This window comes from Podarcis erhardii, assembly GCF_964252035.2.
Source record: "Podarcis erhardii genome assembly, chromosome: 1".
Classification (NCBI taxonomy): domain Eukaryota; kingdom Metazoa; phylum Chordata; class Lepidosauria; order Squamata; family Lacertidae; genus Podarcis; species Podarcis erhardii.
In genome coordinates, this window is record NC_138497.1 from 133,795,092 (window position 1) to 133,813,247 (window position 18,156).

The window sequence follows — 18,156 nt, forward strand, 5'->3', positions numbered from 1 at the left end:
TCTCTGTGTGGTGGGGAAATTTATATGGGAGGGCATTCAGTAATGCTCCTCCAGACGACCTGTTTATTGAGCATCCATCCCGATCTGCTTCTGCAAAGCTTACACAGATGGTTCTGGTCTTTATCGAGTGTTCATTCTGATTTGCAACTAGCATTCATCTTGAATTTGTGCAGTTAAAATGAAACCACTGCCCCCCCCCCCGGTAAGTTATACATTTTGAACTGGCTGCATCTTTTGATATTATTGAAAACTGCATGTGCATCTAGTCATTTGCTTTGTAGATTATGAACTCCAGCCAATCCAAACATTTCTGAAATTTGGACTCATTGGTTCTGGAAATCTGCGGAACCTGAGACCTAGGCAGGCCCCTGTAATTTTAAAAATAATCATCATCTATGTTCAGTGGTTTGGATACCATGTTTCGAAATGGAAGTTAAATTAAAATAGAGAATAACCTTTTGAGCTCTGAACATTTTATTGAAAAGTAGAATACATCAAGACGTACAGATACATACAGAGGCTAAAAAAGTTTTGTCAGGCATAAACATATATGATCTATAACACAGAGAAGCATCCCCATAGTGCTCAGTTGCGTTCCTACCTGCCCCAACTTCAGTGCCCAAGGAATGGGAATTCGTGTGCCTCCCTCTCTCTACACTGACAAGTTCTTCAAGTTCTGGGACTTCCCATTCACTGCTCAGCTCTTTGTGGGCTGATGAAGAAGGTGGAAAGTGAGAAATGGGGCTTTGTGGAGCCCCAAGGAGATTCCTTTGCGTGTGTTTAAGCTGCACCTTCAACGGGGGAAACGTGAAGGAGGAGGAATGATAAAAAAAGAGCGTCTAAATATGCAATTACATTTTTAGGCAGATTACCATAAATTTAATAATACATTTGTAAGAATCCGCCTATCCTATCTGAGTTTATAAGAAATAGTCTAGGTAGCAATAGTAAAGTTCAGTGGTCACTAGTTTACCTTAAAGGATTTGAGCGTCACACTGATGCCTTGTTCAATACATTTTTAGAAATAGGCTGTTCTGGGATATCAAGCAGGGAACTGCGATTTCAAAGGAAGACTCCCCCCCCCCTCCATTCAATAGGTAACAATGCTATAAGCTGTGTTGAGTAGCAAGCAACTGTTCCTACTTCTTCTTCTTCCCTTTCTTCTTCTTCTCTTTCCCCTTCCCCTTGTCTTTCCCCTTCCCTTTCCCCTTTCCGGTGTCTTCATTCACGGTCAGCGACTTGATTCGAGCTTTCCCCAAAGGAGTCCTTGCATACCAAGCCTACAGAATCAGACGGAAATAATTTTTTTAGAAGCTTGAAAGTAGGCAAGTAACATGTATTTTTCCGCCCGCTGTAGTCCTTTTCTGATAAGAACCCTAATTGTGGGTGGCTCATGTAGAAGCGGCATCACAGTCTTTAGATCTCCTGAGAACGCTATTATAACGAGAACAGTAGCAATCATCTGCTTGAAGTGGCTCATTAACATGAATACATAGCTGTGGTACTTAAGTTGCTATAGTTATGATAGCATTACAATCTCTGTGATCAACCCTATTTCCCAGGGTATATAACTGTAGTTGAAAATTCTGTTCTTTGAAATTTGGCAACGTCGCAAGATGAGTGAGTGAGTTGGGTTATCTGATTTCAGCGAGCGGGGAAATCATTAACTGTCGCAGGCTTTCCTGATTTTCTTTTCTTTTTTTTACAAAAATTAAACAAGGAATGTCAGCTAGGAATTTTAATAGTGTTTTTGTTTTTTACAAAAATGAAGTAGATGCAAGCGGGCAATGATTACAATTAGGTGATAGAAAATTTTAAAATCATTTTGCAACACTTGGTTTTCAAATACTACAGTATGTGGGAATTCTTTGGCCTTAAAACACTGCCGGTATCCCAAGAAGTAGGAAATGGCTGCTTTTGAGATGGGTCTCTTTCTTGACAGAATGAATTCATTGGGTATTCATCTCAACAAACTTGGGATAATGGATATTTCTCATTATAGACTGGCACTCTTACTATAGGCATGTCATGTAAGGCATGTCATGTTTTGTAGAGTAATAATAGAAAGCACTACTGTTATTCTAAAGTTGGGTGCCTGATTCCATAGAAGAAATATTCATTTGAAATGTGACTGTGGACTGGACTCAGGAGAATCAGAGGTTGCTGGAAGAGAGCTTAAATATAAACGTGATAAAAGAATAAAAAATATGATGTTTCTACATGTACTGAGGAGACATAGGCTAGAAGCTAGATAGTTGGTTTCAGTGCATGCTTGGTCAACTTCAGTGGGATATTTAACTCTTTGTAAATACAGGACAGTTGTATAACCAATTCATCAACAAAACATTTTCTTGCACCAACAGATTTTGCCCTCTCATCATTTTCTCAATATGGTTGGTAGAGAATATCAGCTTGCATTCCACATTATTGTATTTCCTTCATTTATTTTTAAAATTTGTTTCCTGCCCTTTGCTGGAAGACTTTCTGGTGGCTTATACAGTATGTAAAACACGGTAAAAGGCTCATTCATATATTGTGTACAGGATGCAGTGGGACATCAGGATTGACCCCACTGTACCACCCTAGTTCACCTCAGTAGGGGAATGTAGTATCTACATGCAATGTGTGAGCACTGATTGCAAGGCAGGTGTGCAGGACGCTGCGGAGTCTTTATCCCTCTAGATCAGGATGGTCAAAAGATCACAGGTTATCAGGCATATCTGCGCTGCATGCAACACACTCAGCATGCCGGCATCATGCCAAATCTGTGGAGGTGAAGGGAAATCAGGATGTTAACACACACCTCCAAATATATGTTGAGACCCTGGGGGCAAACCATACTCTTGAAAGTGCTGTGCAAAACTCTGTTTTTCTATTTAATTATGGCAAAAAGGATTATCACAAGGCAAGCACTACCTTGTATGTTTCCTCCTCCTCCTTGTAAACTGGATCCTGCCTGGCTAGGCACACCAGGAATTCCGCAGCAGTCAGTGGCTTCTTGTTCAGCTGCATCAGGCGTCGTTCAGTTAAGACTGATTGAACTGCTTTGACTATGTGTCCCTGAGTGTAACCATCAGAAACCTGTGCCAGGCAGCTGACGTTCAGATTTTTGGAGAATACCCCTCCATTCTGCTCAATGATGTGTTTCCATAAAACTGTCCAATAATAAAACACAATCAGGTTATGACCTGAATGTTCAGAAACCTGCTTGTGTAGCAGTAGCAGCTCTAGCAACACAATAATCAGTTTAAGCATCTGACTGCATGTCTACTAATTTAAGAAACAATGAGAATGCCTGGTATCCCATAATGACTTTCTTCAGAAGACTCTGAATGGACACTACAATTAATCTCAAAATTGTGGTTCCACATATCCTGATGCAGTATTTTTTAAAAAAAACTGATACAGGATGTAATAAGCTATAACCTTTGATAGTGTGTGCAAAATCATTCCCGGGACTGGCTCATCCTGCAAAACTCTCCCCAAAGGTAAAAGTACAATTGCTTCAGCACAGGTCATATGGCTGCAGGAATCTGCTCTGACTGTGCTTATTTCAGCTGCTTGCTTTGAAAATGAAGGCAACCAACTATGTGACAACTCTACAGAACTGTAAACTGTGGTTATACCACCCCTAAAACCCTGGAGAAAATTTGGCTACCCATTTCTCCACATTTGACTAAGATCCCAGGGCAAATCATCAGTATGAGAGTGATCAGTCTTAGCAGCAGAATGCAAATGCTGCACAAAGAACCTTCCCTGTGTAAAAAAAATAAAATGCCCCAAATATAATCCTTGCCCTACTTTGCATGTACCATAAAGAATGGTTTAAGACAGAGGTTCAAGACAGAGGTTCCCAAATTTATTTGGTTTAAAAAGCTAAAGGGACCCCTGACCATTAGGTCCAGTTGCGGATGACTCTGGGGTTGTGGCGCTCATCTTGCTTTACTGGCTGAGGGAGCCGGCGTACAGCTTCTGGGTCATGTGGCCAGCATGACTAAGCCGCTTCTGGCGAACCACAGCAGTGCACGGAAACGCCGTTTACCTTCCCACCGGAGTGGTGCCTATTTATCTACTTGCACTTTGACGTGCTTTCGAACTGCTAGGTTGGCAGGAGCAGGGACCGAGCAACGGGAGCTCACCCCATTGCGGGGATTTGAACCGCCAACCTTCTGATCACCAAGCCCTAGGCTCTGTGGTTTAACCCACAGCACCACCTGCAACCCGATAATCACCAAGCGGGTGTCAAAAGAATATATATAGATATTTTAGGATGTTATCATGCATATATCATGCATATATGATCCACTTCCCGGGCTGAGTGAAGACGAAAAGCGTTCACCCAAGCCCAGGAAAACCTCTTGCCGTGAGAACAAGCACCAGATTCAGGGGAGGCGTCTCATCCCGCAATAGCACCCCACTGGCAGGAAGTGTCATTACACAACAGATGAAACAGTTTTCCAAAATTTTCTCCTTTCTTTACGCTTCCACCACCCCGTTATTATTATCCAATTCCCCCCACTGCATCTGAGGTTCCTGGCGCCCTCCTGGATCGTTCCAGCGCCTCCCAGGGGACGGTATTGCCCACTTTGGGAAACACTGGTTTAGGGCCTCCAGGTTTGCATGCTCCCTCTCTCCTCTGGAGATCAGAAACTTTCACTTCTGTTTCAATTAATGGTGGTGACTTGCTACGTCTGAATGCAGACAAACTGTGGCTCATCTTAACTTTGATTTAGTGAAACAAGCCAACGGTTGACTTTTACTGTGCAGGCGACTACTGTATAGTCTGCTACTCCTGATGGTGTTTTTTTGGAGGGGGACATGTTACAATACGTAGTCCAGGGGCCACCAATCATTTTGTGCCCATGGACACATTTGAAACCCAGAGAAACTCTTGTGGGCACCACACACACTGCAAACAACTTTGTCTAGAATGCATTTCTGACAGCCTATTTAATATAATGCACTTTACAAATGTTTTGAGCACGTTTGCATAAATTAGCTTTATGTAAACAGCACATTCATCACGTTTTCAGATACTTGCCAAATCTTGATGCGTAGTCTGGCCTTGGAACCAGAATGATTTTCTTGTAAACTCTGCAAAAGGGTTTGAGGTCTGCATCGAAGGGACGCTTACTGGTTCCTACTATCAATACTCTGTCTTCAATTTTCAGGGTTTTCAAAATTTTAGGAAGTTGTTTTTTCAGTCGCCTGGGTTCCAACTTCCAGATCAAATACAAGTAAATGAAATGTTAGATAGGAGTAGGTACCATATGTAAAACTTTTATTTGGACCAATATACGATTTTAGAACAAACTCACTTGATTTAATTATTATGAAGGCATAACTTGGTATTAGATTTCTCATATATTTGCAGGAATAGTCAATTCTATTTAGCAGGACTTGCTTTGATTACAGTAAAGCAAAAGCTTTTTTGGGTAGCCTGTTCAATCTTCATAGCACAAATATCTGACATATTTGCTAGGATTTGTCACGGTGATTCTGTCCTTCCTTTTCTTGCTTAGGCTCATTTACAGGTTCAGACCCACCCTTGTTGAATTTACAAAACTCTGCCTTGAGACGCTTGCTAAAACTAAGGTTAATATTCTTGGAATAATTGCTAGTCATTCTGTTTATATATCTGCTGAGCTGCACTGTATCTAGCGACAGTATCAAAGTAATGTTCTTACATCATTATTGTGATGTTCCAATGTTACAGTAAAACATATGCTGCTACTCCAGCAGCCTATTTCCTGATGGATCACACTTTTGAACAAAGCTATTAACATACACAAGAAAGAGTGTATATTAACAGTTTTTAAGTTATGGAATCATTCCCATACCTGGTCCTGCTATCTGCACACTCACTATCTGAAAATTCACTTATCTGCACTTAAGAGAATTATGCCCAAAAACCCACTATATGCCCCACAGATTCACTTATCCAAACAGATGAATTCCTTACTTCCTTTTTTTGTGCTTTGCTGGCCAGCGACAGCCATTTTCAGGCAGAAATCAAAGGGTGGGGCAGATCAGACGAATCAAAGAGGAGGAAAAATCGGATAAATCAGGGAGCTCAGACATCTCCCCCCTTTACCTCTCTTTTGTGGATTGGCTGAAGCCATTTCAGGAAGAAATCATTAAGAGAGCGGGGCAGGGAAGAGATCAGATAAATCCCGGATTGGAAATATTTCAATAGGAAATAATGGAAATTGTGGACTCGTTATGTGAACACTCACCCAATGAACGATTTCCAGGAGAAACATTGTGTTCGCTAAGTGGGACCCACATGTAACTATTAAGTTAAAATACTGTGGCATACTTAGGAATAAAAAATACTCAATCCATAAAAGAATATACTTGATCTCTGCTGTATCTGTGGGAAACTTGGCTTAGATAGGGAGAAGTCTTGTGTAACAAGATTTCAAGGCTAGAACCCAGGAGTCAAAGTACAGCACTAATCTTGAGCACGGTCCTCCTGTCCATGCTAAAGTTATTTTCAAAGCACAACTCTGAAGCTAGTTTTTGGTTTAAATTAATTACAAGTTTGTAAATGCTGCAAATAAATTTGATAGATATACTAGTAATTAATTGGATGGTGCTTTGGTATTCTGTCCATGATTGGGACTGGAGTAAGGGTTGCTCCATTCACATTCAGGGGACTTGAAAAGTTCCCCCTTCAAGAAGCAGCCCCCATACACCAGATAACCCTACCGAAAGTGAGGGGCCTCATTAGAGCAGCATCTCATAAGGTACAGAATGATGTTTCGCCCATCTTCATCTCTTACAGTGCTATATGTACATTCATTCAACTAATTAACCCCCCCTTTTCAATATTTCAATTTGAATTAACTGACATGGAAAGGAGAAGAGGAAGTGGGTAAGAACCAGTCAATCAGCACTCTGAACTGAAGCTTCTGAAAATAGGGAGAAGCTATTCCTGTATGTCTGATCAAAATGCCCTCTCCCAGCAGACAGTGATAGCGACCAACTAGGATGACTTTAAAGGAGGATAGGACAAGTCCTTGGGAGAGAGGGCCATCGATGGCTATGAGCCAGGATACTCCTGCTCTACTTCCACGGTTGGAGCCAGCCGTGCTTCTGAAAACCCGTTGGTGGAAACCAGGGGAGGGGAGAGAGTGGGGGGCTCATGTTCTGCTCCCTCTTTGGCCACTGTGAGCTCAGGATGCTGGACTAGACGGGCTATTCTTGCATGTAACACGGCCACCACTGAATGGGCTCTTAGCTTTAACCAGCTTTAACAACTCAGCCAACTCTAAACACTTATTGCATTCACTAATATTGATGGGTGAGATTTAATCATTTGTTAAATTCTCCCTTTCAAATCAATGTGCTTCATTTTGACTTGACTGCCTCCTATGAACCTTCAAATGTTTACACACAAAGGGTACAAAATCAATGCTTGGTCACAGTTTAAGTGTTTATGTGGAACAGTTTGAGATTAACAGACTCTTTCACTTTAGGGTATGAGATACAAAACATTTAATGGAGTACTTTCTGTACATGAAAGAGTTTGTGGAAGAACATTGGCCCAATAACACGTGCAGCTTTATTCCATGAGATCAGTGTAGCAAGCTGTTTATGGCAACTTTAACCAGTAGAGGGCATCAGTCACCTCATAGCCAGGTTCAACATTTACATGCAATTTTTGAAAAGCTTCTCACATGTCTCTGCAATTACACCTAGAAACGACCAAATTTAGAACTAAAATCAAGGGGTAACATCTGTAGGAATAAAGCTTCTTTTCAACTAATATTTCACTAATAGGCAAATTTGCTGTTTTCATTTTATCATGAAAACAAATGATGAATAGAACGTAATTAAGGCATACTAATGAGTAGATAAGAGTTTCAAGATCTGAAGCTTGATACACCTGTGCTTGTTCAAGACTCACATTTGAGCGTCTTATATGTAACTGATTTCTAAAAAGTAAAAAATGAATTCAGATTCTAACATCAATACAAAACTGAAAATTTGGTTTCAATGTTCTCTATAAAGTCACCATTACCTTTACTTTAAAACTCGCCTCTCCTTTTTGCCTTTTAAAATGATTTGGTTTTTTCATTTCCATGGTGCCCAGTGAAGAATTCTGTATAAGCCAGAAATTAGCATATGTTTCGTGACTAACCAGTGGAGGATGAGGCAGTCTGTTTTTCAAAGGAAAAACAAAGACTAGCCACTCAGTCTTGTGATGCTGTGAAATGCTATCTTTTGTTTGTGAACCTGTGATTCTACTATTAAAGTATGGAAAACTGGATTTACCTCCTTTTCAGCTTTAGGCACCTTCTTGTAGAAAGTTTTCTCCGCGTCTCCAATCCATATGACTGATGGTTGTAGCTGTTTGGCGACCTGAGAGGTGAAAGAGTTTCACATCATAACATTTCAACATACCAGTCAGGCTAAGTGAAGATGAGAGTTCTGCATCTTGACCCAGCGCCATGTTCCAGGGATGGGAGCTTCTTTGTGCTTTCCCAGACCACGCAGTATCTCCCTCACTGACTTCAGTCAAAGGAGTCACAGCCAAGGGAACGACTTTCAAATGGGGCTCCTTCGGCTGCCGAAGAGGAAGAGAAGGAATCTGGATGGGACTGGAAGGCTGAGAGGAGAAGGAGCAGGAGCAGGACTTGGCTGGGCCAGGGAAAGAGACAGAGGGATAAAGACTCAGAGAGATTTGCAGATATGAAGGAAGGATGGCTGATGTGAGGAAGGAGGGAGGGAGGGAGGGAGGGGGAGAGAGGAGGACCCTCCCATGGCACCCTTGACCATGGGCATTGCCAGGATTTTGTTGGGGGAGGGCAGGCCTCTTGTTTGGGGGGGCAGAACCTCAGTTAGTTTTGTATTTTTATTGATTTTTATTGAGGGGGCAGCTGCCCCTCCCTATGCCCCTGACCAATCATTAAGTCACCCAAGGGTGCTGAGGCACACAGGTTAAAACTTCTGCCATAGCCTTTTCTTATCCCAAAGATACCCCGCACCAAGGTAGTGGAAGTTTAGGATCAGAGATTTCCTTCTCTTAGATGGGCTCCTTTCCCAGGTTGATGAACCCCATCTACCCCTCACTCCCTCTATAGAATGTGCAGAAACGGCCTTCTTGAGCTTTTCCACTCAGTCTTCACATGCAGCGGAAGTCCCTAACTCACAGAGGGTTTGAGATGCATCACCTGGTTTAGCCGGCCAGTCAAAGGCATTTCCTGGGGTGTGGCTGCAGTCGCCTGCTGAGAGCTTCCAGGAGCCACAGGTGAGAGCTGAGTGCTCCTGAGGGTGGGGGCAAAAGGTGGACAAACTACCCCAGAAGGAGCACAATGTATCCCCTAACACCCCATTCACCCTGCTGAACCCAAGAACATTATAAAATGCACCCTTTAGCCAGTCCATAATAAATTCACTGATAATTCTACCAATTTATTCTGTTAACAATTCTAGATAAAATTATGGATTTTTAAACTATGTGACTTTGGAATTCCTATTTTTCCTTCTCTTCCTGCATTTTTGCTTTTTAAATACACTTGTTCTAAGGAGCTGATCAGTTATACACACTGTACAATTAAGCTTCTACAGTATAATCAATATTGTTAAATAGACAGGTGCAGATCCTAGAATATTACTGTCTGTTTTGCTGTTAAATAACCTAACGCAAAACAGGGAGTGTTCCCACTTTATATTAACTCAGATAAATCTGATGGTCTCTATTTTCTAGTTTACAAGAATTAACTATTAATGAGCAGATTAGCCCATGTGTAGAACAGGGGTATTATGTTGTCTTAATCTGATCAGGATTCTGCTGTTCTGCTGTATTTTTTAACCAAATGAGACACCCACAATCCATTGGTATCTAATTGAAATTGTTGGCAGATATGTAGCAGACTGTATGTTCCAATGAAAGTACTTCATTTGAATTATCCATGAGTAGTTTGAATCTATGTATAATTAAATGGACTATGCAATTAATTTATAATTGAAATTTTATTAGAGTGCTTTGCTCTTCATTTTGTTGCAGCCACCAGCAGATGGCTCCTTAACCTTTCTAATACTGCTTTAAGTGAAGACTGTGATAGCATTTCATGACAGATAAAGCTTGTTGTTCTCAACTGTTCAGCCTTTGTTTCCAGGAAGTGTTCTGTAAACCAGCCCTTTAATGCTTGTTTAGCAGAAGTTTATTCCTTTGTTGCTTGTTCTCATGTTGTGACTGCAGTCTATTTCTATTACAGAGAAGTAGCAATAAAAGCAGCTGTTTGAGGCTTCTATTATGTGTGAGCAATTTGTAGCCTCAAGACTATTTCTTAATGTTATATTTTTAAACTAACTTTATCTCAAGGTTGCACAGAAATACTTTACACATTCAGCGATATCAGCCGAAAAACCCCCCTCAGAAACAAAATAACCATATAATCATGCTTTTAAGCAGAGAATTATCTCGTGCTTTGCTCAATATTCACAAGAATAACATTTATACTCAGAAATCTGGGTGTATTGTGGTGTAAGTGTTCAATTGGCAGACCCTATTCATCAAATGCTGATAATATTTGCAATTATTCAAATTATTTTTCTACTACTACCAGATACATTACAAGTGGTCAGAAAAAAACCAAAAGGATTGCAAGTTATCATGAAGTTAAAGGGCAAGTCTAATTATTTGCTTATACAGATATAAAGTGATATTAACTCAAGATTTATTCTATGGATCTGTTCCTTTCTACTTGATGCTTATAAGATACTTATACTTAGTAATCTGTTACATTTACTTCAGCATAATATATACCTATTTTCCAATGTCATTGGCCTGCTCACTAACACAATATAAATGCTATACTTGTTTCTTTACTCAGCTTTTATAAAATAGTGACATTAACTAAGTCATTCCTATGTAAATATATAGTGGTACCTTGGTTCTCAAACTTAATCCGAAAACCAAGGCGCAGCTTCCGATTTGCTGCAGGAGCTTCCTGCACTCAACTGGAAGCCACGTCGGGCGTTTGGCTTCCGAAAAACACTCACAAACTGGAACACTTACATGCAAGTACCAGGGCGTTTGAGAACCAAGGTCCAACTGTACTTGCATCTCAAGATAATCAAAAACTACCTTTGACTGGGGAAGTAATGAGTGCCTTCTACAATTCTGTTTAAATTAAATTTAGCTAGTATGTTAGTTGGTATGGCCAGCTGAAAACCAGATGATTATAATCACCTGTGATAATTTTGCACACACCGGTGTATAACTTCTAGTGTCCAATCTCTCTGGAAGAATCAGCGAATTACAAGTACCGTATTTTTCGCTCTATTGGACGCAGTTTTTCCCCTCCAAAAATTGAGGAGAAATGTGTGTGCGTCCTATGGAGCGAATGCAGGCTTCTGCCATAGCCGCGCGCAACCCCTCCGGCAGGGAGAGGCTCCACGGGCTATGGCTTCTTTAGCCCTGCGCAGCGTCTCCCGGCAAGGAGAGGCTGCATGGGGCTAAAGGGGAAGCCAAAGCAGCGAGCGGGATCCATCCCGCCCCCTGCCTTGGCTTGCTCCATAGCTGCGCGCAACCCCTCCGCAAGGAGAGGCTGCACGGAGCTATGGATTCTTTAGCCCCACGCAGCCTCTCCCGACAAGGAGAGGCTGCACGGGGCTAAAGAGGAAACCAAAGCAGCGAGCGGGATCCATCCCGCCCCCTGCCTTGGCTTGCTCCATAGCTGCGCACAACCCCTCGGCAAGGAGAGGCTGCACGGAGCTATGGATTCTTTAGCCCCACGCAGCCTCTCCCAGGAGGGAGAGGCTGCACGGGAATAAGGGGGAAGCCAAAGCATTGCCTTCTTCCATAGCTGCGCGCAACCCCTCTGGCAGGGAGAGGTTGTGTGCAGCCTGTACGCTGCTCTTTGGGGCTGGGGGGGGGGAAATATTTTTTCCCTTGATTCCCCCCCCTAAAAACTGGGTGCGCCCTATGGTCCGGTTCGCCCTATGGTGCGAAAAATACGGTAATATGTCAACCCGTGAGGCTAGAGTCTCCCCTGCTCTGCCACTCTAGGAGACTGCTGGAGAGGGCTGAGTCCCTTTAGCACCTTTCAGTACAGGTGGTGCTAACCATTAGATGCAGCTGTGGCTGCTATACAGGGCTGGCGGGGGTCACATTTGTTCCTTGCTAAAGCAACATTGGAGCTCTGTGTTCCTAGAAAACAGCCTGAGCCCTGAGTTCAGCCCAGACCTTCTCGCTCTTGCCTTGTCAGTCTGCCCTGCACCCAGCGTGAGTTCTGCCTTGCTTTGCCACAAAGCTCCCCTCTTCCACCAGAGGCCCCTGATGTAAACATGGAGTTGAGGACGAAGCTCTGGGCCTCCTTGTTCCCCCCATCTAATTCCATCAGCTTCACATGCCCATCATTTTTATTTAGAAAGCCTATCAGTTCAGCTTAGGGGTTGGTTGCTCACCCTTCATCTGAGGTTCACAGGGCAGTTTACAATATAAAAACACAACAATACACAACATAGTTAACAAAGCATAAGCCCTCCTCACACAATTTAAAAGGATTGCTTAAATAGCCAAGGAGAAGAGGAATGTTTTTGCCTGGCGCCTAGACTTATGTAACAAAGGCACCAGGCGAGCCTCCTTACTTGTTTTTTCACAAAGCTTGTAGCTTTGAACAATATTTACAAAAATTTTTATAAAAATAAATATTCAGATATTCCACATTTGAAGCATATTAGTTTAATGACTTGGGCTCCATGATCACTGCAGATGGTGACAGCAGTCACGAAATTAAAAGACGCCTGCTTCTTGGGAGAAAAGCAATGACAAACCTAGACAGCATCTTAAAAAGCAGAGACATCACCTTGCCAACAAAGGTCCGTATAGTTTAAGCTATGGTTTTCTCAGTAGTGACGTATGGAAGTGAGAGCTGCACCATAAAGAAGGCTGATCGCCGAAGAATGAATGCTTTTGAGTTATGGTGCTGGATGAGACTCTTGAGAGTCCCATGGGCTGCAAGAAGATAAAACCTCTCCATTCTTAAGGAAATCAGCCCTGAGTGCTCACTGGAAGGACAGATCCTGAAACTGAGGCTCCAATACTTTGGCCACCTCATGAGAAGAGAAGACTCCCCGGAAAAGCCCTGATGTTGGGAAAGATGGAGGGCACAAGGAGAAGGGGACGACAGAGGACGAGATGGTTGGACAGTGTTCTCGAAGCTACAAACAAGAGTTTGATCAAACTGCGGGAGGCAGTGGAAGACAGGAGTGCCTGGTGTGCTCTGGTCCATGGGGTCACGAAGAGTCAGACACGACAAAATGACTAAACAACAACAACAAGTTTAATTACTTAAGATTCTCTAATGATATAATAACCACCAGCCAGTGGCTTTATGGACAAAGAAACTGCCTAATGGTGAATCTCTGCTCCCTTGGAATAAATTTAAGTAAAATCTCTTAATTTTTCATAGCAGTTGGTAACTGGAATATGTTAGTTACCTCACCATCACTGTGAGTTCTAAAATAATACTTGGCAATTGTCATGTCTTAGCAAGTGGTATTATAATTAGAAAATATGGGAAGGAACTACACTTGGGTCTTTCTGAGTTCTAGTTATCAAGTCCCAAATCTGTATTTTAACTGCCAGTACAGTGGTGCCTCGCAAGACGAAAAGAATCCGTTCCGCGAGTCTCTTCGTCTTGCGGTTTTTTCGTCTTGCGAAGCAAGCCCATTAGCGGCTTAGCGGATTAGCGCTATTAGCGTCTTAGCAGCTTAGCGGATCAGCTGATAAGCGGCTTAGCGGATCAGCTGATAAGCGGCTTAGCGGCTTAGAAAAAGGGGGGGGGAGGAAAAAAACCCCGCAGGAACTCGCAAGACATTTTCGTCTTGCGAAGCAAGCCCATAGGAAATTCGTTTTGCAAAGCACCTCCAAAACGGAAAACCCTTTCGTCTAGCGGGTTTTCCGTCTTGCGAGGCATTCGTCTTGCGGGGCACCACTGTATGTGAGCATTTGCTATGTAGACCACATTCAGATGAGTAAGAACTTAAGAAGAGCTTGCTGGATCAGGCTAACAGCCCATCTAGTCCAGCATCCTGTTCTCACAGTGGCCAAACACAGAGTAGAACCTGAGCACAAGACCCCCTCCCCTCCTGTGACTTCCAGCAACTGGTATTCAGAAGCATGGCTGCCTCTGACTGTGAAAGTAGAGCCAAAGCCGTCCATCACGGCTAGCAGCTACTGATAGTCCTCTTCTCCATGGACTTGTCTAATCCCCTTTGAAAGTCATCAAAGCTGGTGGCCATCACTGTCTGCTGCAGGAGGGAGATCCATAGTTGGATTATGCACTGCAAGAACGAGTCTTCCAGTTCTTGGCTACACACAAGAACTGGAATCAAGAATAGTCAAATGAGACGGATGGATGCCAACAACTAGGTGCCAGACACTGACATCTAGCTATCACTAAAGTGGTACACCTGCATCTGACATGATGTTCCTCTTTTCAAAAAATAACCAACAACACTGAAAGCTATATGTTAGGGAGAAGACTATACCAGGACATTCATTCCTGAAATGCTGTTCTTCTATTTGTAGGATATTAATGATTTCTTTTGTATGTAGAAGCATCCATCACAGATTTTCCATCTAATTGAGACTGTGCATTGTTTCTGACACACAGGTTAACCTCAGGTTAAGAACTTAATTCATTCTGGAGGTCCGTTCTTAACCTGAAACTGTTCTTAACCTGAAGCACCACTTTAGCTAATGGGGCCTCCCGCTGCCACCGCACGATTTTTGTTCTCATCCTGAAGCGAAGTTCTTAACCCGAAGTACTATTTCTGGGTTAGCGGAGTCTGTCACCTGAAGTGTCTGTAACCTGAAGCATCTGTAACCCGAGGTAAAAGGTAAAGGTAAAAGGAACCCCTGACCGTTAGGTCCAGTTGTGACCGACTCTGGGGTTGTGGCGCTCATCTTGCTTTATTGGCTGAGGGAGCTGGCGTACAGCTTCTAGGTCATGTGGCCAGCATGACTAAGCCACTTCTGGTGAACCAGAGCAGCGCACGGAAACGCCATTTACCTTCCCGCTGGAACAGTACCTATTTATCTACTTGCACTTTGACGTGCTTTCGAACTGCTAGGTTGGCAGGAGCAGGGACCGAGCAACGGAAGCTCACCCCGTCACAGGGATTCGAACCACCGACCTTCTGATTGGCAAGTCCTAGGCTCTGTGGTTTAACCCACAGCACCACCTGCATCCCTGTAACCCTGTACCACTGTAGAAAAAAAGATGTTGCTAATAAATAGGCAGTTAAAAAGAATGATTAAAATGTTAGTAGAATTCTTACTATTTACTTCCCAAGTGTGTCATGTGCTCTGTCATGTTTGAAACGTTAAGTTGGTAAGCAATTTAACACTCCCTGCTACAACTGGGGTTACTAGTGAATGATTAGTCCATCGGTAGGCAAACTAAGGGCTGGGGGCTGGATCCGGCCCAATCGCCTTCTAAATCCGGCCCGCAGACAGTCCAGGAATCAGCGTGTTTTTACATGAGTAGAATGTGTGCTTTTATTTAAAATGTGGGGCCTGCCTTACAATTTTATTTTCAATAATAATAATAATAATAATAATAATAATAATTTTATTAATTATACCCTGCGCATCTGGCTGGGTTTCCCCAGCCACTCTGGGTGGCTCCCAACAGAGGACTAAAAACAGAATAAAGCTTCAAACATTAAAACTTCCCTAATGTATTATTGTATTATTATAACAATGAATCAAAATGAGATACACAATAAATCACCTATTAGCATATGGAATAGAATAATTATTGTATAACTAAAATACAGTTTCATATAAATTTGCAGAAAAAAATAAAATAAGAGGATCTTTTGTGTTCCTACCTTAAACACTATGTGAAGCATCATTTGCAAACCAGCCTTGCCAGGGTATTTGCCAGCAATATTAGCTGCAGATAAATTGAAGAGGTTGGCTCCCGTTTCCGTGCAGAGAGCATGAATAAGCATCTTTTTCCCGACTCCTTCGGGTCCAGCCAAAAGTAAGGCTTTCACCAGAGGTGCTTTCTCATGTACAGACTGAGAACCTATGAAGGTGAAATGGGAACAATATGACGATGTATAGGTAGATATGTAGTCATTCCAGTATTCCACCATGTGATTCCCAAGTGCTGACCCAGACATTAGTGGTTTGGGGGAAGACTTGACAGTGCCAAACCAAGAGCTTTTGTTTTCAGGTCAGCGGCTGGAACGTGTAGGGTGATGTCTAACATCAGACATACTCTGAATAGACTCATTTCACCCCCAACAAGATCTTTATTAAAGTTTTTCACAATACAACAGGATAAGAGCTACAATAATTACAAACGGAACGAGTAAAATATGGAGTTGTCTCCTAGAGGCAATTCCAAATAGTCATATTGAAATTTATGGGTTTAAGTAATTGAAGTCAATTGACTTTAATGGGTCTACTCTGACCAAACCCCACTTTCCTGGAAGTATGTCCCATTGAATTAAAAAACAACTCTTGCTTCTAAATAGTTTAGAAAAGAGAAAAAGATAAGAAAATCCCCCACCCTTCTACAAATAGTGTATCTAGTAATGCATCTGCAGAAATTCAGTATGGCAAAACACTTGGCAAGTTATGTACTTGGAGGCCCCAATGATTTCAGTAAAAGAGCACGTACTTAACTATCCTATTGAAATCAACAAGATTTCCAAGTGTGTAACTCTGACTGGATTGCAGTCTTGCTATTTGGGAGTTTCTAATTGTTCTCACTCCTTCTCTGGCCATGGCTTGTGAGGTGAGGGAATTCAATTCAGTTCATACCGTATTGGCCCGGATAATAAGCCTTAAGCCACACCTTTAAAATTCAATGAGGAAAAAGAAAAAAAAGACAATTCCTAAATATAAGCCGCTCCCTTAAAATTGGAGAGGGGGGAATTCCAAAAGGCACCTGCCCAACGAAGCGCAATCACACAACGAGGAACACACACACGACGCTTGCCCAGGGACGGGGGAATGAAAAGGGGGTCAACAAGCACCCGTCCCAAGCTAGCACACTCTCACCACCGAAGCCCATGCGGTCGTCCGCTGCCGAATACAGTAAGCGGAAAACGCCCGCTGCCCAGCTGTAAAGGAACTGCCTCACAGCTGACCAGAGATTGCAGCGCGTAGGAGACCTTGCGTGGGCCGCAGCCGCTGCTCAGCTTGGGGGAACACTGCCTCACAGCTGAAAGGCTTCTGCAGTGCGCCTGGAGCCCACGTGGTCCCCAGCGCTGCAGTCAGGCTCTGCCAAATCCAACAGTGCCGCTGCCACAGACCAGTTCAATGGCTCCCCGCAACCGCGTGCCGCCTCGCAGCCGATCTAAAAGCCAATTTTGGTAAGGTCGCGAATATAAGCTGCACTTTAACTGTTCACGGTCAGAATTTGGGGGAAAAGTGTGGCTTATATTCAGGCCAATGCGATATTTAAAGCTGAATTTATCAAATTAGCACTTTGCGATATAATCTGAGAACCAAAACACAGTCATCCTTCGAAATTCACACTTATCTGAATGTTGTGATGCAGTTCTCCATCCAAACTATGTTTAGGAAAATGCATATATTAGGGGGAAATGTGCCTAAAGATGATTATATTCATGGAAATTATATACAACAAGTATTATATTGTGAGAAAATGCAAACAAAAACCTGTTTATTGGGAGAAATTCACACAAAAATGCTGACTAATCTTCACAATTTTTTTAAATTGCAAAAATCTTGCAGAATTCTAAATTGGAAAAATGAGAATCCAAAATTGACAGATCCTTTCATCCCTACTGCTAACATGGATCTGTTCTGAAAATCTGCAAACTGGCTCAGTTTGGAGGTGTGATAGGATGTTCTTTCTGTAAAATTGACTGGATCATGTTCAGAAAAGTGACAGGAGCTCCACTGCAGCCTAAGGAAAAGCCTCCCCCCCCCCCGTAAAGGTTTATACTTACCATATTTGAACAATATACTATGCAGATAGTACATTTAAGAAAACATACATGTTTGGTTATTAATTTCTAGAGTTTTAGAAGGCAAGAGCAATTAAAAGCACTTTCTCCAATATATGAAATGAGCTGACTAATTCCATAAATGCTTCCATTGTTCAACAGCAAGACACATTAGCTGGCTTGTAAAAGGTAAACTGCAACCTT

At 42.5% G+C, this 18,156-nt stretch overlaps 1 protein-coding gene across 2 annotated transcripts in view; it reads right to left on the reverse strand.

Moving 5' to 3' along the window:
* Positions 1-456: 456 nt before the first annotated feature.
* Positions 457-18,156, reverse strand: part of DRC11 (dynein regulatory complex subunit 11) — an 82,509-nt gene continuing 64,809 nt past the window's right edge. For both annotated transcript variants that reach the window (XM_081870562.1, XM_081870561.1), the window contains exons 15-19: positions 15,856-16,055; positions 8,281-8,367; positions 5,042-5,219; positions 2,917-3,155; positions 457-1,280 (exon numbers count right to left, since the gene is read on the reverse strand). In XM_081870562.1, coding sequence (XP_081726688.1) covers positions 1,140-1,280; positions 2,917-3,155; positions 5,042-5,219; positions 8,281-8,367; positions 15,856-16,055 — 845 coding nt within the window. In that variant the 3' untranslated portion in view covers positions 457-1,139. The remainder of the gene's footprint in view (positions 1,281-2,916; positions 3,156-5,041; positions 5,220-8,280; positions 8,368-15,855; positions 16,056-18,156) is intronic.